We start from the raw sequence: 25283 nt of genomic DNA on the forward strand, positions 1-25283 counted from the left end.
ATTAAGCATTTATTACTGCACTTACTCAAAGCACACAAGACAAAGCTCCAGCAACTAAAAAAAAGGTTTACTTTGAATATATACCGTAAACGCAAACTGCCTTGATTATTAACTGCACTGCATTATTGTGGCTCTTAAAAGATACAGTCACTAAGACCAGAAAGACATGGTTTGTGCAAATTATGATTCCTCATGACTTGCACAGACCCCTGAAAGCCATGCTGATTATACCAGGATAGTTTTTATGAAATAAGCTTGACATTCTTGTTTTATTTCATCCACAGTTTTCATCTCTATCAAGACCAATCACTGTCTGTTAAAGAATAATTTATTCCTGTGTCAAGCCCTTTTGTTATTCTTTAGGGGATGAGTCATCAAGGGATAGTAGCTCCCTTAAATCTTTGCTTTATCAAGATAGTGAACTTGCTGTAGTCAAGAAAGCATGATGTAACCATGAAGCACAGATAAAACCTGGACAATGTAAAATAAATTCTTAATTGATTTGAGATTATAAACAGGCATTAATATAACAAACTTTTCAAGGGAACCAAGTGCCAAGGACAGATGTTAGATCACGCGCCCTAGAGTTAAAGACTCTCATCCTAAGAACCTCAGCCAAAGCTACAGAAGTACATTGTTACCAAACAAGATAATTTAAATCAGAGAGAAACATGGAAACACTGAGTTTATGAAAGAACTAATTCTTTAAAAAGAAAATCCAAAATCTGCTAAAATCTACTCTGAGGGTGAAAATTCTTGTGGACCACCACCTGCTTTAAAAACATGCTGCATAAATGGATGCATTAAAATGAGTATATTTATTTCCCACATCCTTTACTGTTAGCTATATATCAGAGCAGGGATAAGGACTTGGTCTAATTACTCCCATCCCTCTTGCTTCGTTGATAGCTATGCCCTGTTTAGAAGATGCCAGACAGAACATTACTTTGGAATGCTGGGCAGTCTGGATTTTCAGTAGCAGCCAAGTCTGCTCCATGATTCATAGCGGATAAGGTTTTCAAAATACCAGAGCCCTTCAGGCAGCTGCCCAAGTAATTGCTTTTAGATTAGTATTACTAGCACACTAAAACAGAATATTCATTTAATAGGTCAAATGATCAGTCTTCAAAAAGGACCAGAAATTAATCAGGATGAGAACTGGTAGAAAACAAAAAGGAGCCTTTTTAAAAAAATTAATCCTACCTACTTTCACGGTGGCTGTAAGACTTCAGATGTGCCTCTCAGACATGTTCTCTAGGGCGCCCAGTCTAACGAAGACCAGTATTTTGATATAAAGAAACAGACCTTGAGATCATCAGGTTTTAAATTATATATATAATTCAAGTAATCCTTTGGGGAAACAATATCCTTTTCTCTAGAACACTGCCAGAGAAAGCAGGGCTCAAAGGAATAGGAAAACATGAAGAAAAACATGGGGAAAAAACATATTTAATATCACACTGTTAACAAAGGAAAACATCAGTACAACAGCATGAGAAAAAGTGCATGGCATTGCTCAAAAAATCTGGATTTCTCATATATGCAAAACTGGAAGCATGGGGAAAGAGAGAGGGTAGAAACATTTCAGAGTGGCTGATAAAGCCCTAAAATAAAATATTCCACAAGCCAAAAAAGATAGTAGAGCAGTCCATTTAGACTACAACAAGGTGACGACAAAGCTAGAATATTACTGACCAACAGTTTATGAGAAACAAATGGCCAGACTCTGGAGGTTCAAATCAATTGGGCAAAGAAGGGAAAAAAAATGAAATCCAGATACTTACAGAGCATAATGTGTCAGCCTCACTTCCCAAAACATGATTCTGCAAAAAATTTAGCTTAAAAAAAAATAAAAAAAAAAATCCAAACAAAGACTGGTTCTTTCCATCAGCAAATACTTTTCCTACAGAGGACCTTCTTCTAACTTAAACAAAAACCAGCCGTCTTTTTTCCAATACAAGTGATGTTTTAAAGGGCTAAGTAATATATAGTAGATACATAGTATTTTGTGCTTCCAAAACACTGTACAAACACTAACTAATGCTCAGAACAACCCTGTAAAGGTAAATAAATGACACAAATAAGAGTAATTTCTTTTCTGATTAAATTAAGCATGGGAAGGGAGGGATCACCAAGTTTCCCCTTGCCCTGGGACAAATACACTACGTGCACTTACTGCTCTTCCTTTTAAAACAATTAGCCATTTGGAATGTCTGCTGTCTCTAATGGCTTTCTGCTCCACCTCGACTGGAATTCATGCCAAGAATCTTACACATTAAAAAAGGTCCAAATAAACCTGCTGTAATTCTTGAAAGCTATATGCCACAAAAAACAGTTGACTGGATTGCAGCTTTAGAAGGCTCAAAGATATTAAATTCCCATCTGTTTTTGCTCATGTCCTGCAGCTACCCCAGCATAAAGCTCTGTAGTAGGTCATATACGTTGTCATTTGGGAACCAAAAGAAAAGTACTTTATCTTTTACTTGTGTTCAGGTTCAATACACCAACTTTCCTTTTCCTAAAGGAATTTAAAATATTATTTTTTTCTCCATGTATGGAATCCACCCATCGCCAGTTAGTTCACAAACTTTAATGAAGTGGAATATGGGACCACTTTTAACTTTTTTTCCCCCCCAAATTACAAACAACATCTATTTTCTGGAACAGTTAAAAAAACCCTGTACAATGTTTCCCAACACACATAAAATCTTTTCAACAGAATGCCATGACACTAGTCCAGTTCTCATTCTGCCACAGAACACTTGGAAAATGCCGTACTAAAATCTGCACTGAGCTTTTTAATAAAAATAGGAATTAATTTCATACTGGTAACTTCAGCTTTCATACAAAAAACTTACTGAGAACATGTGTAGGCCTAAGTCAGTAAACATCGATCACTTGCAAGATCAGTGATACCCTCAAATGTTAGTTTGTTTTAATGTTTTACTGTGTTAACATGTGAGTCCCAATATGTAAAAAAAAAATTACTGTCTTTTATTACATCTCTTTGACGCTTGCCTTCTGCATCTAGTGCTATCCTCCCATCTTCTGTGAAAAAATAGCAAAAAATTTTCAGATTATCTGTAGGAAGAGCTCCTTCTACTCTGATTTTCATCTCCTTCCATACTTTGCCCTTACAGCAGTGCAACACTGAAGTGGAGTACAGAGCTCAAGCATCTCTATGCCTCTCCCTATCTGTGTACTTTATAGATGTCTGAAAACTATTGCTTAGACTGTGGTACCACAATTATTAAAACCATATCTCAACACCACCAGACCCCTAGTAGAAAAAATTCCATCTAGATTGCAAGGTCACATGTCTGTATTTCCAACGAATAATCCAGAAGGAATGATGATAGCATTTATACCAGCTTATACCTTTATGCTGATTACTGGAGCACAGACAACAGATAATCAGGCATAAAAGTAAGGTAGTTCAGGCATTACCTGATCTGGTATGAAGCATGCTGGTAAAAAATGAACATGTCAAAATATTTTGAACAACTCCAAAGAATGAGTACAATTTTTTTCCCTCTGTTTCCTTCCTCTCCTGCTCCCTTTTTCTCTCCCTCCCTCTCCCTTTCTCTCCCCTCTAACAGGGCTCCTAAAGTTAAATTTACTGTGTCGCTGAACTGCAGTCTAGGACCCAAATTAACGTGCACTGCAATACTAAAATTCAGCCATTGCCTATCAGGGTTCCTAATTGCAATGACAGCTTTGTAAGTGCATGGTATTTATCAGCAAACCACAAGACATTGTGCGCCCCATTGTTCTGGTGGCTCTGACAACTTACTTTGTAGGTTATATTAGTATGACAGAGAGCTTAAAAAATGCTAGTATTGGCACTGCCTCGTTTGGTTAAAAAAAAAAACAGGTTTAAGACTAAGGTTCTGATATACGAGAAATAACTTCCCACTCAAACATAGCAACATGAATCCAGGAAAAGCTTAAGAATTCAAATGAATGTGAGAAATAAAGGAAGAAAGACAAAATTGTTCCAAGGAAAAATGATTATAAATCCTCATCTAGTCAAGTAACATAAAATCATGTGATCTTTATTAGTCTACTATGAAGACAATCAATATTTTTTGCCAGCAAGTAACAACGTCAATTAATTACTTTTTTTCATGTCACCCAGTCTTAGATAGAAGTATTCTATCTACTATGACCAAAGAGAATCCTCTCAGCAGTACTACAGAAACTGCATCTTTCAGATGCTCTAGGACAGCACTTTATTGTATTTTAACAGCCATTTGACAAAAACAGAGTAATCAAAAAAGTGAACAAAAATAAAAGTATTATTTTCATGTTTGCCAACTTATAAATGGATATGTTTCAATTAGAATTTCAACGTATTGCCAGGCTTGCAAAAAAAATTTCTTGGAACATGACCTACCAAAGAACTCTATTCTCTGTCCTTTGCATTCTCTTTTTACTTCAGTGTTCATTTTATTTCAGCCCAATGAGAAGCAATGTTTTCAGGTGGCTTATAAAAATTTCCACTGAATGTGGAAGATTTTGATTTATATTGACAAACTACATTATTGTATTGCAATGACTTCATAATCATAATCAATGTACTTGGCACACAACCATAAATTCTGTACCACTTATTAGATTTGCTAATTAGGAGGTTGCAAGGTCTTTATCTTTCTGCATATAAAATTTTATACATGAAGTACAGCAGCACTGAAAGCAAAACACTTGGGTTAGTACTACTAATGAGCGTAGCAATGCTAAAATGTCCATGACTTCACTCTGGTTACGAAGGTGTCAGTTTATCTAGATCAATTGTTTTTCATAATTTCTATTAAAATGCCAAAGAGAAGTTAGTAGACCACCAGACTGAACAGAACTAAGTTAAACTTCAAAGCCATTCATTCTCTTAAAAGGAAACAAGAGTATTTGGTAGAATAACATCAAAACATTCAGTTATGTTTTCTTCTCTACTTAAAATTTTGTTTTCCCTTTTAAGCTGCCATAAGACTCTGGCTGTAGGCAAGGAGAGAAACAGTAGTGGCACTGGGGCTGGGGAACTACTAGACAGACATATGACATTTGCAAATTAGTAATGGGAAACTAGCTCCAAATGACCAGAACTAACTACATTCAGACACCTCTCAACTGCTACAGCAGGAAAAAGTTTTTGAATAGGAGGATATTTCAGGAGATTGCAGGAGGGATCACAGAGAAAAGGTAAAGGTATCCTCATATGATCTATTATCACTTAAGGTCAGCAGAGTAGTAATCCAACATAAAATCTAAAGAAACAGCTATTTGCAAAATAGTAATCTGACACACTGGCATTTCAGCAAAACTCAACCTGGCAATCAGCACTTGTGAGTTCTCCAGGAAAACTACTCCCCACAATGTCAAAATCTGCCAAGGAAGCTTGACTTTTCAGAGTACAACGCAGGAAAAAAGCAACTCCTAAGGAAAAACACCTAACCATGAGTTCTCCAGAAATCTTACTTTTATTGTCAGGATTTTAAGTACTGTGTAATCCTCAGGAATTCTAAATCTATGGATATACAACCAGGAGTGGTTTCAAGTCAAAGCACAGCACTGCATTATGGCTGGACCAACACCACCTGGGACCACCCTGCCCTTGCCTGTGCTAGCCTTAGCACTGTTGCTCATTGTATTTAGTTATTACACTGGTTTAATTGTGACTATTCATTTGCTACATCATCACATTAATTAATCACAGGGCAGAAACACGCCATTGTGCCAAGAGAATCGGCCCCTTTCTCCAAGCAGTTGCAGCCTTGTACAGTCAACGCTGCAAGAGGCAGGATTCCTTCCTCCTTTACTGAAGACTATCAGTGAAAACTCCAGAGGACCGTGCACAATCTTAGAGCGTAACATAAATAAAAGAGTGAGGCAGAGAAGAGGGACACGGGCACATGTCAAAACCAAAGGGATCAAGGGCAGCAACAATAAATTAGCAACTGCAAAAGGGCTGAAAGAAAGGGCAAATGAAAGCTGAGAACACACATGGCATCTAGTAAAGCTCCAAGACAGAAGAGAATGAGCTACAGGCACAGAAAACTGAGAAGCAAAAAAGCCTACCCAGAGGCAAACTATAAAATTCAATAAACATCTGCTGATTGAGCCTCCAGGGTCTACATACAACTATTATGAGGTAGGGGAAAAAGGACTGCCAACAGTTTTGCTAGCAATTTTTCTTTAAATATATAAATAGGAGAAACTATGGTCTAAAAATCCTATGTGTCATGGTCACCTTTTTTTTAATCTATTCTCTCAAAATTACTAAATCACATCTCTTCAAGCAGTGCAATCAAATCTGCTTAAAAGCTGTAACACTGTCATTCTTAAAAAGTAAAACTGTCCCAGCTCAGCCCACCATTAAAAAACCTCTAAAAACCTTTTCTATAAAATGTTTTAAGTGTAATTTCACAGCCATGCCCCAGTAAGACACATTGCTCTCTGCAAGACCAAGCGAGGCAACCAGAATTGAGTTATCAGTTTGACTAACAAGATTTCTGATAAAGCATGTAACATAATGTAATTAACAAATTGAAATGTAAGTTCTCATACACTACAATGACAGAATTGCATCAATAATGGTGTATAGCTTTTTGCAGCTCCTCAGATGAAATGCACTATAAAGTACAAAGCATCACTGTCATTGCAATGGTACTGTACATTACTGGTATTTCAAATTTAACACAAAGCCTACTCTACCAGTTTTTCTATTTATCCTTTCTGTAAAAAAGACAGGGTATTACACTTTGGCCTAAATAATACCCACTAAATCTTGGCAACTTGGTCCTTTAACCATTCCAGGATAAGTCAGATAGATAATTTAGGGTTACCAACTGTTCACAATTCCCATTCAGCCAAATAAAAACTACAGCTTTAGTGACAACCCAGTTGTATGGGAAAAAAATAAATCTAGAAAATACTGAAAACAGAACTATAACTGGACTGTGAATTAGTTCACTGACTCCAAAAGACCACATAAATTCATCACTTTAATTTCTCAGTAATGCAATGGCAAACCTGGTTTTGATGATGTATTTTCAGTTGTAGAGGAAAGGAAAGGCAAGTCCACAGGTGGTACAAAATAGCTAAAAAAACCCTTTCAAAAATAGTTCTAGAATTCCTGAGTGTCCTCTTATGTCTTTATCAACATTTCTTATAAGTAGGGAATATTTTCTTTTTTTTAAATTTAAATATTTTACATTATCATATCCATTCATTATCATTCCCATATATATAGCACATTTTACCATAGATATTGTATTGTTCTGCAGCAACTTAATATTGCTCGTTTGTGAGTCTGCAATTTTTTTCACATTAAAAGCCATTAAGCTCTGGTGATGACACATGAAAGACACCACATGACCATAAGAGCATAGCTTCAGTTTAAACAGTCAAGAGAAAAATCTCTGCTGTTAGATTTATAAAATGAACACTGACTCGGCTGCCAGAATGATGCCCTGAAACCCCTCTGAAGTCATGCATCAGCAATAATGGCAAATGTTCACAAATGAGAAACTCATTTAACTTCTTATGACAAGTTCGAGGATTGTTTTCTCTAACCATCTTCCCACTTCTTCCTCCCCTCTCCCAATGGATGCTAGCTCCTGTTCTCTGCTTTTCCCACACTGTAGAGTACTTCCATCCTGATTGTGCCAAGTACCAAACTGAGTGTTCATGTAGCCGTGATAGAACAGTGGTGTTAAGACAGTCCCTTCCGTGGGAAAGTAGAAGGGGATTACTAATTTTTAACTTTGTTTTAATCCATTAGGAGCTGTGCTTATAAACTCTGAATTAACCGGAGTATGAATGGATTTTGATCACTGTAGAATTTCCTGCTTCTCAGAAATAGTGTCCCATTAGTTGCCAACAGCAACACATAGATATGCCAGATAGGTCTGTCATCTCCAGGGAACTTCGTATTATGGAGTACAAAACAACCGTGACACCTATGCCCACATCAGGAATTATTCAGATTCTTGTTAGATTGAATTTACTATGAATATGTCTTCGAAATGGAAGTTTAATTTCAAAGCTGATTTAAGTGAACAAACTGAGCTGGATTCTGGATTAACAGCAAACTCATCATCACTAGAAATTCCCACATCACTGCATTTCAAAAACAAAATCTAAATTTAAACTTCCCTATTGCGATTTCTGTAGTACTGCCTTTTCAGATCCTTATGAAGGCAGCAATACATGCAATAGAACATAGAGAATGTCAATATCTGGTAAGAACTAAAACTGCAAAATTCTTCCTTTGTTCTCTTGGAAGGAAAACTACTTCCATGAAAAGCCACTATAACTTACTCTAAAAATTAGCAGCAAGGGCACAAAGAGGAACAGTGGAAAGGTTTGCCTCTTTTCTTTTTCTTTTTTTTTTTTTTAAGCAGTATAGGTCATCCCTTGTAGTAGTTTGCCATTTTTTGTTTGTTTGGTTTTTTTTTTTAAAGCAGAATCATGCAAAATCCACTAGACCCTAACCACATCATTCTGCAAGCCGAAATGAAACATTTAAATAAACTGACAATTTCTGATGTCTATTTCTTTTAAGGAATTAATCATGATAGGATACTACTCTCTCTTGCCACTCCAAGCTAGAGAAGTTTCTGACAGAATTAACTTACTAAATGTTCTTCAAAATGAGTATTCTGTTTATTCACAGAAAGTTCCCTACTGCTTTTTTAAATTTTTTTTTTCCTTTTTTAGTTCCAATATATACTATCCTCCTATCATCTTCAAAGAAACAGAAATACTATTTTGTCACTCTCATGACCACAAGATCATGGAGTTCGGGATCCTGAGGGGAGAGAGGAGGGCAGAAATCAAGATCACAACCCTGGATTTCAGGGGAGCATGCTCTGCCTTCCTCAAACATCTCCTTGACAAAGTCCCATGGGATAAGGTCCTGGAGGGCAAGAGGCCCAAGAAAGCCAGTTAATATTCAAGGATCACCTCCTCCAAGCTCAAGAGAAGTCCATCCCAGTAAGTAGGAAGTCAGGCAAAAACACCAGGAGGCCTGTGAATAAGGAGCTCCTGGCAAAACTCAAACACAAAAAGGAAGCATGCAGAAGGGGGAAGCAAGGGCAGGTAATGTAGCAAGAATACAGAGGCATTGCCCAAGCATGTAGGGATGAGGTTAAGAAAGCCAAAGCCCAAACGGAATTGAATCTGGCCAGGAATGTCAAAAGCACCAAGAAGGGCTTCTGTAAGTAGACAGGTGACAAAAGGAAGGATAGGGAAAACGTGGGCCCACTGCTGAATGAGGCAGGGGACCCGGTGACACAGGACATGGTAGAGGCTGAAGTACTGAATACCTTCTTCACCTAAGTCTTTACTAACAAGACCAGCTTTTAGGAATCCCAGGCTCCAGAGACCATGGGGAAAGGCTGGAGCAGGGAGGACATACCCTTGGTGGAAGAGGATCAGGTCAGGGAAGACTTAAGCAAATTGGACACACATAAGAGCACACCCTGATGGGATGCACCCACAAGTGCAGAGGGAGTTGGCAGCTGTCATTGTGAGGCCATTCTTGGTAATCTTTGATCGATCACAGTGACTGGGAGAAGTGCCCAAAGACTGAAGGAAAGCAGATGTCACTCCTATCTTCAAGAAGGGCAACAAGAAGCACCTGGGGAACTACAGGATGGTCAGCCTCACCTCAATCCCTGGGAAGGTGATGGAGAAACTAATCCTCAAAATAATTTCCAGGCACATTAAGGACAAGAAAAGCATCAGGGGTTGTCAGCATGGCTTCACCAAGAGCAAGTCATGCTTGACCAACATGATCAGCTTCTACAGTGGCGTGATGAGAGGACAGCAGTGGATATTGTCTACCTGGACTTCAGGAATGCCCCTGACAGCATCTCTCATGAGATCTGCCTAAAGAAGCTGCTGATATATGGGCTGGATGAGCAAACAGTGAGGTGGACCAAAAACCAGCTGAACAGCCAGGCCCAGAGAGCGGTTATCAGTAGAACAAAGCCTGGCTGGGGGACGGTAACTAGCAGTTTCCCCAGGGGTCATTACTGGATCCAATACCGTTGCATATCTACATTAATGATCTGGATGACAGGGCGGAGTGCACCCTCAGCCAGTCTGCAGGTGACACCAAACTGGGAGGAGGGGCTGATATGCCAGAGGGTCCTGCTGCTGTCCAGAGGGACCCGGACAGGATGGAGAAATGGGCCAACAGGAACCTCACGCAGTTCAACAAGGGGAAGCGCAAAGTCCTGCACCTGGGGAGGAACAACCCCAGGCACCAGTACATGCTGGGGGACACCCAGCTGCAAAGCAGCTTGGCAGAAAAGACTTGGGGGTCCTGGTGGACACCAAGTTGAACGTGAGCCAGCAACATGCTCTTGCTGCAAAGCAGTCTAATGGTGTCCTCGGCTGCATTAGGGGGAGTGTTGCCAGCAGGTCAGGGGAGGTCATCCCTCTCCTCTGCTCAGCACTGGTGAGGCTGTAACTGGAGTGCTGTGTCTGCTGCTGGGCTCCCCAGTTTGAGAGAGACACAGACATACTGGAGAGAGTCCAGCAATTGGCCACCAAGATGATGAAGGGACTGGAGCATCTCTCCCAGGAGGAAAGGCTGAGAAAGCTGGGACTGTTCAGCCTGTAGAAGGCTCAGGGGGATCTCATGAATGTATACAAATACCTGCAAGGAGGATGCAAAGAGGACAGAACCAGGCTCTTGTCAGTGGTGCCCAGTGGCAAGACCAAAGGCAATGGGCACAGACTGAAACTCAGGAGGTTCCCCCTGAACATCAGGAAACACTCTTTCACTGTGAGGGTGATCCAGCTCTGGCACAGGTTGCCCAGAGAGGTGATGCGAGTCTTCAAACTTGGAGATATTCAAAAGCTGTCTGGACATGGTCCTGTGCAACTGGCTGTAGGTGACCCCATTTGAGCAAGGGATTGGACCAGATGACCTCCAGAGGTCCCTGCTAGCCCCAACCATTCTGTGATTCTGTAACAGAAACTGAAATCTCATTACTGAAGAATATGATCATGTAACATTCTGAATGAGATATGACACTTACCTATACCTCATTGGCATCAATCACTAGATTTGAAACTGTTTAAATAAGACATAAAAAGAGATTCAGCGTAACACACAATACAAAAATATAGGAAGTTAAAGAAACTCTCACAGGAAAGGAGAAAACCTACTTTCATAAGAAGCAATTAGCATATTTATTTCCATTGCAGAAGGGGTAGGTATTGAAATTCAACCACATGGAGTTTCACAAAGACGACAACTATGGGTGTTCACATGTATTCAGCCCTGTAAAATGTGAGACAGAAACTGTACTTTTTAAAAAGCATGAAAAAAAAGTTCTGTGTTTGCAGAGATCTCTCACAGAGTAACTAAATCAATACAGATCTCCATGCCATCGTGGCTTGACTGCTATGAATCAATATACTTTTTTCTACTTTGCACCACAGGGAAGATATCCATCAGCAGAGGAGGAGAAATAGAGATTCCATCCATTCTGAAAACCAGCACCTCATAAGACAGAAGAAAATCATCATTGGAAATATTGTAACAATTTTTTTCCTTCACGTATTGCAGTCACCTCAATGTTGCTATCATACTGGTATCATTCACAGCAGTTAACTGACGCATCATGCTACAGGCAGAGATACATTTTCCCTCAAAGATTTAATTTATTTACTGATTTCATTGAAAGAAACTGCATGCTTATTTAGCATGGGTCAGACCTCCCAGCAGGCTAGTTATACCTGGCAGAACATTGACTTCTAGGATACCAAGCATCATGAGAGAATCATTTGTTCCTACAGGAATCAGATTACCATATATAAAAAGAAAGAACCAGCTGATGAACAGGTAGACCACCATGAGTTTCAATAAAAGAACCAAGTATGTCTGCAAATCAGTTTAAATAAAAAGAACCACCTAAGTCAGTAAATCAGACAATAGCAGCATCAGTAACTTGCAAAAATTATGCTGTACTATGCTATGCAAGCAAAACAAAAAGAGATAAAGGGACAGAAAATGAACTTATCTCAGATTTAGCAACAACAAAGGACAGTCCTCAGCACACCATTCTTAATTGGGTACCTGGTCTTTTCTGCAGATGACAATAACCACTTTGGTTTCTGTATGTGGCTGCAAAACCCATCTCAAGCACACTAGCCCCAGCAGTCCAGGAAAGGATGATACAGCTGACGTGCCACTTGAAGAATGGTAGTATTAACTCCAACTACAGTTAACAACAAGCTAGATTCTACTACTAAATACCTGGCAACAGTTTAAGAGTAAGCAACCTGTGCAATTTAGGTAGGATGCAAAGTGCAAAAGATTATCAAACTAGATGGATTCTGCCCTCTGAAGGGTAACTCTTAATAGCAAATAACAGTTTGGGGTAGGGTTATCTCAGTCTCTTGTAGATGAAGTTCAGATAACATAACGTCTTTGCAAGCAAATGACAGATTTGGGCTTACAGTCTGCAAAGGATAGACTTTGCAAGATAGGCACCTGTGCTGTTTTGTGGGATCACCAGCTTCATCCAAACCTCTGTAAACATGGTTCAGAAGGGCACCGAGTTGTCAATGAAATAATTTTGGACTTATCACATAGCACAGTAATGATCTTATATTTCTCTGCCATCACAACCACGTATCATAGTTCTGTGTTGACAATTATAATTCCGTCACTGCAACTAAGTAATTTAGCCTTTTGGAAACATTTCAAAAAGTTGCTCTGGCAAATCAGAAACCAGAGGTGCCGTTATGATTCTAGCAAACACTGAAATATCCTCACATTTTAAAATGTATAAATGGCCTATTTTAAAAACAGTATCTCATTTCAGTTATCAGCAGATGGCCATTCTCCATAAGCCTGATGCAAATTTCTACTTTGTGATGTGTTACATTCTAGTGATAGCTTGGTAATCTGCAATAAAATCCAGCAACCACCTGCTGGAGCATTTCCAAAATTCTACAAAGGTTAGTGATGGTAATTTATAAAATTTAGCATGCAATCAATAATACTACAAACAACCAGTTTTTAAAAAAAGAAGCATTACCATGGTTCAAAACCCAAGAGCTGAAACTTAGAAGTGCTGGATTTACAATGTTAATACAAACATAACTAAAAGCCTCTGCACTACTGTATTAAAACAGATACTACAACTGCACAATGTTTTTCCTCTGCATAGATGGGAAGCCTGCATGTATTTCCTATACCCACATACATTCAGGTCTGGTCTCTCCTTGCTGGGCTTCTTCTCCATTCTCCTCTATCCCCAACTTTTTGCTCCATGGCCCACAGCCAGGTCTCACCCATACTCTCCTCAGCCACCCTCTCTCCCCAAACTCACAGGTCCCCATTCTCATCTCCCAGAGACCTTGTAACATACACAGCTTCCTACCCAAGGAGTACTCCTGTGACCTCTACTACCCTGTCCTTCTGTTAACACCTCCGCACTTCAAGTCCTCGTTTCTCCTTCCAGTCCACTTTCCAGTGTCCTTCATACCTGCCAGGCAGAGTCCACTCTCCCTTGTGCCTTTTCCTGATTTCCAGGTCCAGCTCTTGTCCTTTACAACTTTAAATCAGAACGCATGATCTTCAGAAACTGACAAGGCTGGACTGGACTGTTAAGAGTGGGAATTATCTGGAGCCAGAAAAGAGCAGATATCTTGACAGCTTGTCACAGTGACTGTAGCCTAAACCAAAAACCCAGGGAACGACTGTGGAAGACTTCCACTAACCTCTGAGATAAAGCAAACTTAGCGAAATCTTCACTGTGGAACCTCTAGCTGCAGTGATCTAGACAAAACTTGTAGTGAGCACTTACAAACATTTTTGCCTCCTTCCATGAATACCTTCACAAGATCAGTTAAAAAAAAAAAAAAAATCACATAAATGCTAATACCCTGGGAAATTCCATTCCTATTGCAAACCTGTGTGGCAGCAAAAAGAATCACCACATGTTCTTGTACTTTTAACGTGAGAAAGCTTTGTCTGTTTCACTAGCTTCATTTGTGGAAACAAACATAACATTTTGTCTGATAATCTTCCCAAATAATTCATCCTATGAAAGACTGCAATTTCAATGGTCAAAGTCTTGCAAAATGTTAACTCTGTCATTGCATTACAATACAAATTTTTAAAAAGATTTATTATGAAGGCAAGGCCAACCAAAATTTTGGAATTTCCTTAATGACCACACATGTTTAACACACAAAGGCAAATCTAGTATTTTAACAGGAGTAAACTATTTCCACCTTATTTTGTTCAATGTTCTATACTTTAATAACAAAAATTGTGTTTATTATTATGGTAGCAGCCATTAATAATTAACTGTTCTTTACAACGCTTTCTCATTTAGCTAAAAATAGTGGAACAACACAAGCACAAACAAGCAATGACTCGCTCACACTCCAAGTAGAAAGCTCTTAAGATAGTAAGTAATGCCAGTAATTCTTCGGTCATCACACACTGACCACATTTTTATCTGCATTTAGAAATATTTAAAACAGAGACATCTGGATACTGCAGAAAGAAACATCTGAACAAAGTTTAGTTATGTTTAAAAACACAAATTTAAACATCACAAGCTTTTCTGCTTCAATTTCAGGTTCACCTCCTAAAGCTAAATATTTACATACATATTGTTTTAAAATATTTTGTATAATACAGGCTTCCACTGAGAGAAGTAGCTTTTTCAAAGTGCATATCAAGGTAGCAGTTCAACAGCATAAAGCTGCACTCCAGACAGAATTTCAAACCGTGAAACAGAGAAGTGGACTGTGGATGACTTAATGCCACTGTGGAAACTGTTACCTGTTACCATGATTGCTTCCAGCTCGCATAATGTATCTGTAATGCCAGATTCTGAATTCTACTACAACTCTTTGCTGACATCTGAGTTTTCATTATAAGCATCTTGGGATCTTTAAGTGACTCAAATCATTATTAATTACACACATTCAAATAATGACCAGCAGTCCCACCACAGCTTCACCATACTAATAGGAAACAATCCTTAGTTTAGGAGAGTTTACAGTCAAGGCAGGCAAGGCAAAAGATATGCACATAGAAGCAGGGAGATTTACTCAGGGTCAGCACAAGGAGACACAGCCCAAGTCCCAAATAGCTCTGGTGCCATCTCTATTCTACCACTAAGGCCCCTCTTCAACCAAGATGCTGGTTTAACATCCTACCTGAAAAAAAAATAAATGTCATCACAAATAGCAATACTGAAAAACTGAGGGAAAATAAAACCAATTTTTATTTTTTTCTCTAGAATTTTAGATACCAACTACATGCTTCTAAAAGCTTTGACTTTCTAAAAAAAGACAATACTCTAGTCAACTTTACTATCTAGGACAAAAATTTATACATAGGTGGGGCATATGTAAGCATACTGAAAAAATACTTCTTTCTGCATTTCTTTAAATTTGGCAGGACTGAAAAGATTTCTGTCAATTAATATTTTAATTCCGATGACAAATTTTCATGTATAATTACAACAACAGAGTTGGAACATGTAAGCTGATTTACAGACTCTTAATGAATATTTCTATACATTGGAGAAGGTAGAAATCTAAATCTTCAGAAAATATAAATCATTTATGCAGAAGGTTCATTTATATGGCAAATCCTGACATGGGACTGACTAATGCAGACTGCCACCAGTGTCAGAACACTATCTTCACCAGCACCAGATCCCCATACCAAACCTCCATCCTTCCATCACAGAGAATCTTTGAATTCAGACACCATCACATTTCCCTACAGAGTACATAAGTAGGTATATTATTACTACATGTAATAGAAAAGCTCAAATAGGCTTTTCCATGCTATTTAGGAAGCAGAAATTCCCAGCACAAGTAAAACCTGCAACTAGAAAAACTATACAATGTCATAAAGACAATAAACATGAGGAAAAACACCATAAGTGACAAGAACACATATCACATATCAATCATTTATCAAACTGCTCAGAGGTCCAGAACAAAAATACCTCATTACACCCCACCATAGCTGTCCAATCCCATCACAACATCTCTCTCCATGTCCCCTCTTCACACATACATACAGCATAGATACTTCTGCCTTTGCAAACATTAACTCTGCAATCTTTGGATTCTTCTTTCAGAAGCTTTTGTTTATGTGTTCCTTTACAGACTACAAACCCATAGATTGCAAAGGAACATACAAAAATACCTTCCGAAAGGAGAATCTCGCAATTGTTCCCAGACAGCGCCATGTCATGGTATGTCCAAGTCTGATCAAGGACGAAAATACATTTTTCTTTTCCAACACAGGTTGGAAGGGGAGGAGGGAAAGGATGACGATCTTTATCTCCAAAAATCTCCCAGGAATGAACTCTGGCTTTTTTATCTAAGAATAAAAACGATCAAGTACCTAAAAGCATTTAGAGGATCCAACACATTGCTAATGTTACTTTCACAGCATACATTTGTCCGAACTGATTTTTCGGCCCATAAGGCATTTTTCAAACACGATTTTTTAAGAGCAAGGAATATTAAAATATCAGGCAGATAAGTTACATAATCTCTGACTTTTTTTTATTAGGAGGCTGCAAAAGAGCATTATCTGTGCTGACAGTGTCTGGGCATTTTGACTAATCTTTTCATAGTGCTTCAATTTAATAAAGTCCAAGCCTGGAACATACTCTGTGCCTGATAAGCAGCTCACACAAATCCACAAAAAAAATTTTCTTTGAAGTCACTACATTTTAACACTGGAAAAACCATGCATCAGTCACACTGTAAATTACATACGTTGATCATGCCAGAGCCCCCTCAGCTCGACTATGGTTTCGCATTCATGTTCTAACCCATGTTGCTAAAATCAGCAGTACAGGCACTGATAACATAACAACAAACTTGTCTTTTAAAAAAACATAGATGTCCAAAATACTCCAGAAAAGCTGACCTTCCCATTTCAAAGGATGCTTTCACCTATATAATTTAACATAAGTTTTCAAAATAAGCTATAAAAATAAATTAGATTTTTCAAAGACATAAATAATCTGTAGTAGATCTATGAAATACAGCAGAAGTGTATCCAATCTAAATGTTGCATTCAGACTTGATGATCATTATGCAGGAGCACGACCATTAAAGTTTCCCACTGAAGTCTTTTCTTTAAATTAGGAGAGATACATCAATGTAACTGAGACATACAGTAACTCTTTAGATTCTGTAATTATATTTCACATTTACTGTCTCAACACACTGCAAGACAACAGTACAGGAGTATGTTGGGTTTGCAACGTTGACTAGTACTTCATAAAGCCCGTCTGAACCAGGAAAGAGGAGAGAAGTTCACCCAAAGAAGATCTGCAAACTACCTCAGCATCTCTGAAGCAATAAAGCTGAGACCACTCTTGTAAGGCTACAGGTGTTATTGCTACCACCAGATCAACGCTTTATCCAGATCCCCACTAGAATCTGTTTAAGAAAGTTCTCCTTAAGATACTTTGATCTAAGCATACTGGGTTGCTGTGCTCACTTTTCTAAGACTTTAGCAGTTCACAAACACTGTTCACCTTTTTGGTTTGACTACTGTTACCAAAGAAATCAGTTACACACCTTTTTCAAGGTTAAAATAATTAAAAATATTTTTAAAAATTGACAAATGTGTTTAACAAACACATATAAATGATATATGTTTCTTTTCTGAGTTAAGTAAACGTGGCCTGTCCACCTGTCGAATCCACTAATCATAGTCCAAACTGCTAAAATTTTGACATTTCCAATTAATGTTTTATCCAAATTTAGGTTAATATGACGTGTCATGATCATGAGTTCCTTTTAGTCTCCCAACCTTTCCAGTGTCAAGGTTGATCCTTCCAAGATTTTACCCATGGACATCCCTATCTCTAAATGTCATGAGTCAGGTTAATAGTACCCTCGATGATGTGGCAGCAGGGTAGGGGTAACTTTACTAAAGAAATAAGTAGCAATACAGCAAAAGCAATAAAAAGACAAAACATCAACAGATAATTAAGTTCTTACAACAGATCTCAAATGACTCACAAACATATGTACATTATCAACTGATGTAAATAAAGCTTTCCTTGAAATACATCGTGCAATTTTTTCCTGTCGGGAACTTGAGATTCCTAACGCTTTTAACACTTTGTAATTCCCAGAATACCATCTTCCTCACGCACCCACAGGGAATCCCTTATATTTAATATTTTTAGCATTCATTAATTCCCAAATTTGATTTTTAAGATGACAATATTTCTTTACTTTTTCTGCCGCCGCATCCGCCAATGATGACAATTGACTTTCGTATCGAATTGTTGTATCGATAACCACTGCCTGGTCTCTTTTTCGAGGTTAAAATAATTTAAAAATATGCCATGTTTAGTATTTGATAACCACATTCCACTCTGTTCTATTGCAGGGCTGCAATATTTTAAAGGATTAACAGTAAGGATTTATCACACTTCCCAAAACATCTTCTGACCAGGGAAAACATACACCTTCTCTGGTGGCAAGATGCAGTACTCTCTTCTGTTACAAGCTGCATACACCTTTCACACTGAAGGCCAAGACCATGTCCAGTAGCAGAGATGGAACTGCAGTAGGAATTGGTGTTTACCTGCTCACGAGAAGTACTGGAAGTATACTGGCATGCTTGTTGCATGGCCAGAGACCATTCAGGAAGCAGACGCAACATTAGGGTGACATTTACTCGCTGACTGTCTTAATGAGAAGACTACCAAACCCAGGAAGGTGAAACAAGTGTTTGAGATTTAAGCCTAGACTTGAATGTGTACCAAACCTGTTCCCCATTCCATCAGTGCTATCTCCCTACACGTATGTACAGTGTGAGCACAAGCTAACACTTGCTCTAAAAGAACAGAGACACACACGCGAAAGTACCTCAGGGTGGGGATTGCCATTGTTGAGCTTTTCCCTTGCCAGTGAGGCTTGGCTCAATATCCTCCTCTTCTGCTGGTTACCCACCTCACCCCACAAGTCCCCTCAGATTTACTGGCACGAAGTCCCTTTTCCTTCTGTAATTCTTCTTCTATGTCATTTTTTCCTCACAGTGTTAATTTCTAAGTATAGCAGCAGCGGAACACAAATCTTAAAAGAAAGTGCAATATTGTCCAACTGTAAAATCATAAAAAAAGTCAGAGTTTAAGCCTTTCAAACTTGGCTCTCTCCTTACTTCTTCACATCTGGTATTACATATAAGATTTTGGTTAAACCTTTCTTATGAACTCACTATTCTGCTTCCTACACAAATACAAACTTTGAATCCTATCTTCCCTCCCCCTCCCAAATTTTAAATACCCTATTGTTAAAATAAACAAACAAACCAGTTACTCATTTTTCCAACACAAATACCCCATCTGTTTATTCCAGTCAATGTAAAGGGTTAAGAAATATGTAGCTGTATCTAATGCTGCAAGCCACACCATTCACATTCTAAACCCTTGACTTCCAAGCACAAAGCAAGAAGCAGAAGGTATAAAGTATGAACCTAAAGCAGCATAGTATCTTCTGATTTTGCTGTGCAGAAGGAAATATATCCTTTTTAGATGTTATACACCATCAACTTATACAGCAAGTGCTAAAAGAACACAATAAACAATCACATTATACAAATCATCTGCATCTAAAGTGCTGAATGTATTGCAATACTGTAATGCCAGCCCTTATCCCACAACAAAATCTCTTGGGCACAGTTTTACCATCAGCAAGTTCACAAGGCTTACTTTAATGAAAATTATATCTGAGAACATAATTTGGCTCTTAATGCAAGGATATAATTTAGCCCTTAAGTATACAACTGAGAAAAATATAATTAAGCTCAGTACTTATATTTCCTCCATGTTCCTACATTACTAATTTAAACTGTCCCAGAATTAGTCATGGGCATAACTGCTGACCACATTTAGCCCAACAGGTGTAGTAGGTCAGACCACAGATCTCCCTACCTCAGCACACCTTCTCAACAGTGGATGGCCAGGGGAGTGTATAAGAACAAAGCTAGTATGCAGAGATACTTCCCCAGAATGCAGGGGCTTAAAGCCAGGTAGTGTCTTCAAATTTGGAAGAAGAAGAAGAAAATATAGATTAGACAATCCAGCTCATTCTAGATGAACACCCCTTTCTGCAGAAAAACGGAATGAGTATGTACAAAGCATGTAAATTCTGATATAAAGTTTCATTTTTAACTATGTAAAAAACAGTCTGTAATTGCAGTTTCTGTGCACCGAACAGTTTACCTGTACACGTTTTTCAGTAACGTTCAGGATACTGGCTTTAAAAATATGCTTTGTGATTACATTAAAGGTTTACAGTATTGTATGACTAAAAACCTGAAGGGATCCAAAGAGCACTTACCTAATTTGGGTGTCATGTATTGCATACAAATCACATCCTTCCTTGATCAAGCCTTAAAAAGCAAACTCTGCAAATGTTAAGCCCTAATATTGACAGGAGAAGGCCCATTTCATAATAATGGAACTGAGCTTGGCTGGACACTGTATTTATTTACAAAAGTACCAAAGGCTGTTGTGCATCCTCATGGAGTACAGCAACAGTCATCTGCAAATTCTAGATTTTTTTAGATTTGCCTCTCTTAATGTATCATATATTAAAGAAAACTCCAAACATAACACCACCACCAAGCTAACCTTGCTATGCAAGAACAATGCTTCTCCTACCTCTCTATGCAGTTATGACACACTGAATCTACCACATACAGCACACTGGCTAATCTTTCTTTCTCTGGAGAGAAGAAAGAGAAGGTTGAAGGGAGAGAAAAGCAGAAGAAATGGGGTAACATGTACTGATACACATATCAGCAAACAACAGCTTGAACTCTGGAGCTAGGGAACCACAGAGCATGAGTTTTGCAGAAGTCTGACTGACCTACGACAGAAATCAGATTTTTGTTCTGCTTTCTGCATGACCTTTAGACAGGGGCAGGGGGAGTAAATAAAGACTATCAAGCTCTCTGTTTACCTGGACAAGAGTTTAGGAATAGCAAACATCAACCACACACAAGTTTCTACAATCACACTGTGCCTTGAAAAAAAAAAAAGCCTTAATTTCTTCTCATTTCCCAAAGAGTGATGTAAATGTCAAGTAGAAAGTTTCAATACAAATGGAACGAGTTGCAATAATTTAGTTTTCTATTTCGTTTAATGCATCCATTCAAGAATGTATTTACTATATCTTCAGGGCTTTCTAGTTTTCCTGTTAATTTTAATAACAGTAGTTTCATGCCTAGAGCTCCATGTACTGAGATACAGAGATCAAGGCACCTACACCAAAACCCACTGTGCATCATGTGAATCATGGTCTTTCTTGGTCTGTTATCGTATTTGCCATTCAGACACACACACTGGTAGCAGCCCACTGTGATGCGAAAATTTGAGCTGACTGCAGAGATAGCGGTGCAGGTGAAAACACACTAAGACAGCAGTCATTTAATAAAATTGCTATTGAACCAGTTTCAAATTTTTCCATTGTTCAAATGAACACAATGCTACTGTCTTCCGTTGATCAAAAATAAACACAGCATGCAGAAAACATGACCAGAAAGGAAGGAAAAGGGGGAGAGCATGATGAAGAGGGGAGAAACACAGGTATATAAACCGTAGGTACAGCCTTTACCCAGGGCTTTCCACCTTTGATTACAGCAAGCAATACAGTACCAGTCACCAATAGGAAAAGGCCTAACATGAGCATACAAATTACAGGGAGTTGGCTGAGTAATTAAGGGTTAGAGGTGAGCAACTAACTGCATCTTCTCCCATATGGGAGGTGGAATATGATGCTTCTGTAAGGCCTCCATATTTCATTCAAAACACACTGTTTTATCCAAGACCAGTGCTGAAGCTGACCCGGCCTTTTCAATGACTCAGGCTAAAGCACGCTCATGCAAGCGGCTCAAATCACAAAGATGAAGACTAGCAGCAAAGAAATTATGATTAGCAGCTGGGGAAAGTTCCCTGGTATGTCTGCAGTCAGAAAGGGGCCTATTTCTAACTCTCCTCTAGCACTAGAGTACAAACATGAATTAAGTATTAAAGTAAGCTTGTTGGAAAAAAACAAACAAAAAAACCCAACAAAAATGGTGCATGGTGCACAGTCACAGACTTCTTTCAATATTTCCCATATTAAAACATCAGAAGAAAAAGATATTTCTTACAACAAAAGTCTTACTTTGTGGATGTGTGAAGTAAACTTCAATAGGTAATATTTCAAGGCACCAGTGCTACCAGTGAATACTGCCTACTCCAGATAACAACCCAAGTATCAAATCTTTGCGACACTCCATGTTTTACGTGATACTGCACAGTCTTGAAAATTAAGTGTTGAGGGGATAGGAAGCAGTGATCAGCAGCCCATCAATACAACCGTAGCCAGAAACACCATGGCAGACTCCTACCAAAAGCAACCCTGGCTTTTATGCTGAGTTTATGAACTCCATTTATGCTGCGTTGCCAATACACAGTTTCAAAAAACTAACACAGAGTTAAAGCAATTGAACTCTTTTGTATTTAAAGGATGAACACATACAAAATTTCTTTCACAATTTCTTTGCCCAGTCACAAACCTGCTGTTGCTCTTGCATGGCAGGGTACTATACTTGCTTAGGTCTCACAAGTTTACTCTGCTTCCCCCCACACTGTTGTCTGCCTCACCAACTTACTGATTTATTTTTCCATTCTATACCTCAGTGTCAACTTCCTCTGTACAATTAACTCCAGAAATTGTTAACTCTCTCATTCTGCCAAGCATATCTTACCTAATACTCCTAAAACTCCAAACACATAAAGTAAACAAAGGGTATGTTGCAGTAAAAGGTGTATCAGAGAAATGGGCAAAAGGCAAAGAGAAGCATTTCAGTTAACCCGGGACAATACAGACTGCAGATTCAGTTTTCTACAAAATTACCTTAATCAAATGCTTGGGAATTCATAGCATAACTAACTTAGCAGTTCTCAGTAAAGCCCATAAGGATGACATAGCTAAGACATTTCAGTAACTGACAAAATATGCCACTGCTAAAATATTTATTAAGAATTTGCATTAACATCTGATATGGCTTTAATTTCAAAATTATTGAAAACAAACACACAATCATGTTACACAAAACCCAGGCATACCCACAACTATAAGAAATAACGGCTTACTATGGTTTCCAATGGAAAAGCAGAAAGTTTCCCATGGCTTGTTTTCTTTTAGGCAGGGAAGGAAAGTAACCTAATTCATCTAACCTAAGGAAGCATTACTTTGGCTAAATACAAGCAAACACAACTTCTGCCAATGTTGTTGTCTTACCAGTAAATATTTGTCATCTTCCTCTCACCCCACCTCCCTCCTAAATTAGTCACCATCTGCTTAATCTCAAGTGAGATCTCCGTATTTCACCTACTGCAAACATGAATGTTGGGTATACACACAGCTCTTGGGAGGAAAGACAATCTCTGCTGCAGGATAACAGAAAAAATGTCTCTACATGGTTACAGTCATTTGCTTTTCACCACTTACTCTGCGTAAAGCAACAAAAAAGTTCAGGTCATTTCCTGACTGGCACAGCAAGTTATAGCAACATACACATTCTACTAATTTTTAATTGCGTTTCTTGCAAACTGAAAGCCCAAAAGGGGAGCGTTTCTTTTTAAAGCATAAAGAAGGGCACTGAAACTGCTTACCTCACTCAGCTCTGCAGGGGAGTCATTTCCATATTTCATAGCAACTCCAGAATTCATGATTAGACTTCTCAGGGCTTGACGATTTCTGCAGATTTTAATGCTTCACAGCTTTGTTCAAGTGATTCAATACTTTCTTCTCCAAAATTTTTCCGTCTTACACATTTTGCTCTAGACAGCCATTTTTACTCCACATTGATAGTTTAAATTAATGGTGCAAGATCTTCTACAAGAACCAAACTGGTTTTGACTTCATAGACAATCCATTGCTGCGAGAGACTTGTTAATACTGTGAAGTGCTCTGAGAATGCAGCGAAGGAACTGCTTGCCAGGATCCCAGGGCTGTCTTAGTCCATCTGCAAGGCGTGCTTCACCTCTGCTGTCTGTTATATGCCGCTCTTTTCCACAACTCTGTTTAAGGGCATCTCCCAATGCCGCTTAATGTACTCAGAAAAATTTGGTGAGCTTCACACAAGTTCACAGAGAAATTAAAAGAAGAGTGCTGTTCAGGGAGGGAGAAGGGAAAAGAGAAGAAAGCTCCCCTCCCCGAGACAAACCAACGCTACATTTCACGCTAAAGTTTCCCCTGCCAGTGAGCCTGGAGTTTAAGTGGTTTATGATCAAACACAGCTGTCTTGCTGCTGGCTAAAGGGTGCATGGAAGGGGCGGTACTAAAAGGAGAGTGCAAGTGGGAGGGAGAGAGCTACAGAGAGTTCATTTTGGAATTACAGGCATCTTTCCAGCTTTCTGCATACTAATTACTATACACAAAACTACAAAGCTAAGTAACAGGAAATGCCACTTGGATAACAATAAATTGGATTCCTGTTTCCCCATTCCCGTGTGCAATTAAGTAAGGAAAAGTTGGGGGGGAGGGGGTGTAATGGGGGGTGGGGGTTGTAATGATTTCAAAAGGTCACGGTAAGCCCAAAAGGACCATTAGAAAGCTGCAGATTCTACGTAACACACTGACATTTTATGATGACTTTGGGGAGATGCTACTGGAAGAAGGGGGGAAAAAAAGCATTTGCTTTCAACATTCAACTAATAATCTAGAAAAATCTTTTAACAAGCTGGACTTGTGGACAAGCTGCACCCATTGCAAGAACCGACAACCTCCTTTCCCCTTCCTTCCATCCCCTAAAACACAGTGTAATCCCCCCACACTTTGTGATGCTGGATTATGATGTACTTTTGGAGTTAGAAGTAGGAAATAACATACTCTGCAGCTGAAATTTACCTGATCACCTTAATACAAAGTCTTATTAAAGTGTCAAATGAGTTCAGAAAAAAACCCGTAAGAAATAGGACTAAATGTTATCTATACAAGCTGTGGCACAATTCTTGCACCCTGGCAAAAACATTTACAGGGGAAACAATGCTCTCCAACAGCAACATTTTGAAAATCATCTTGTTTTCCTCCCCCCCTCCTCTGTTAATCACAGATTAATATCAGTATGCAGACATAGGGATAATTCATCCAAATGGCAATACAGAATTAAGAACAAGAACCAAGATAAACACATATATATTGCCCTATGATACTAAAAAGCAGTAGCACTTTCTGGGTCCCTGTCCTTCCTG

At 38.7% G+C, this 25283-nt stretch overlaps 1 protein-coding gene across 1 annotated transcript in view; it reads right to left on the reverse strand.

Annotated features, from left to right (window-relative positions):
* The window catches only part of MCC (mutated in colorectal cancers), a 164293-nt gene extending 140534 nt beyond the window's left edge, over nt 1–23759 (reverse strand). The window contains exon 1 of the mRNA XM_010563463.1: nt 23703–23759. Within this exon, the coding sequence (XP_010561765.1) occupies nt 23703–23759 (57 nt within the window). The remainder of the gene's footprint in view (nt 1–23702) is intronic.
* Between the last annotated feature and the right edge of the window lie 1524 nt (nt 23760–25283).

The sequence above is a fragment of the Haliaeetus leucocephalus genome, unplaced genomic scaffold, assembly GCF_000737465.1.
Source record: "Haliaeetus leucocephalus isolate CR32 unplaced genomic scaffold, Haliaeetus_leucocephalus-4.0 Scaffold167, whole genome shotgun sequence".
NCBI lineage: Eukaryota > Metazoa > Chordata > Aves > Accipitriformes > Accipitridae > Haliaeetus > Haliaeetus leucocephalus.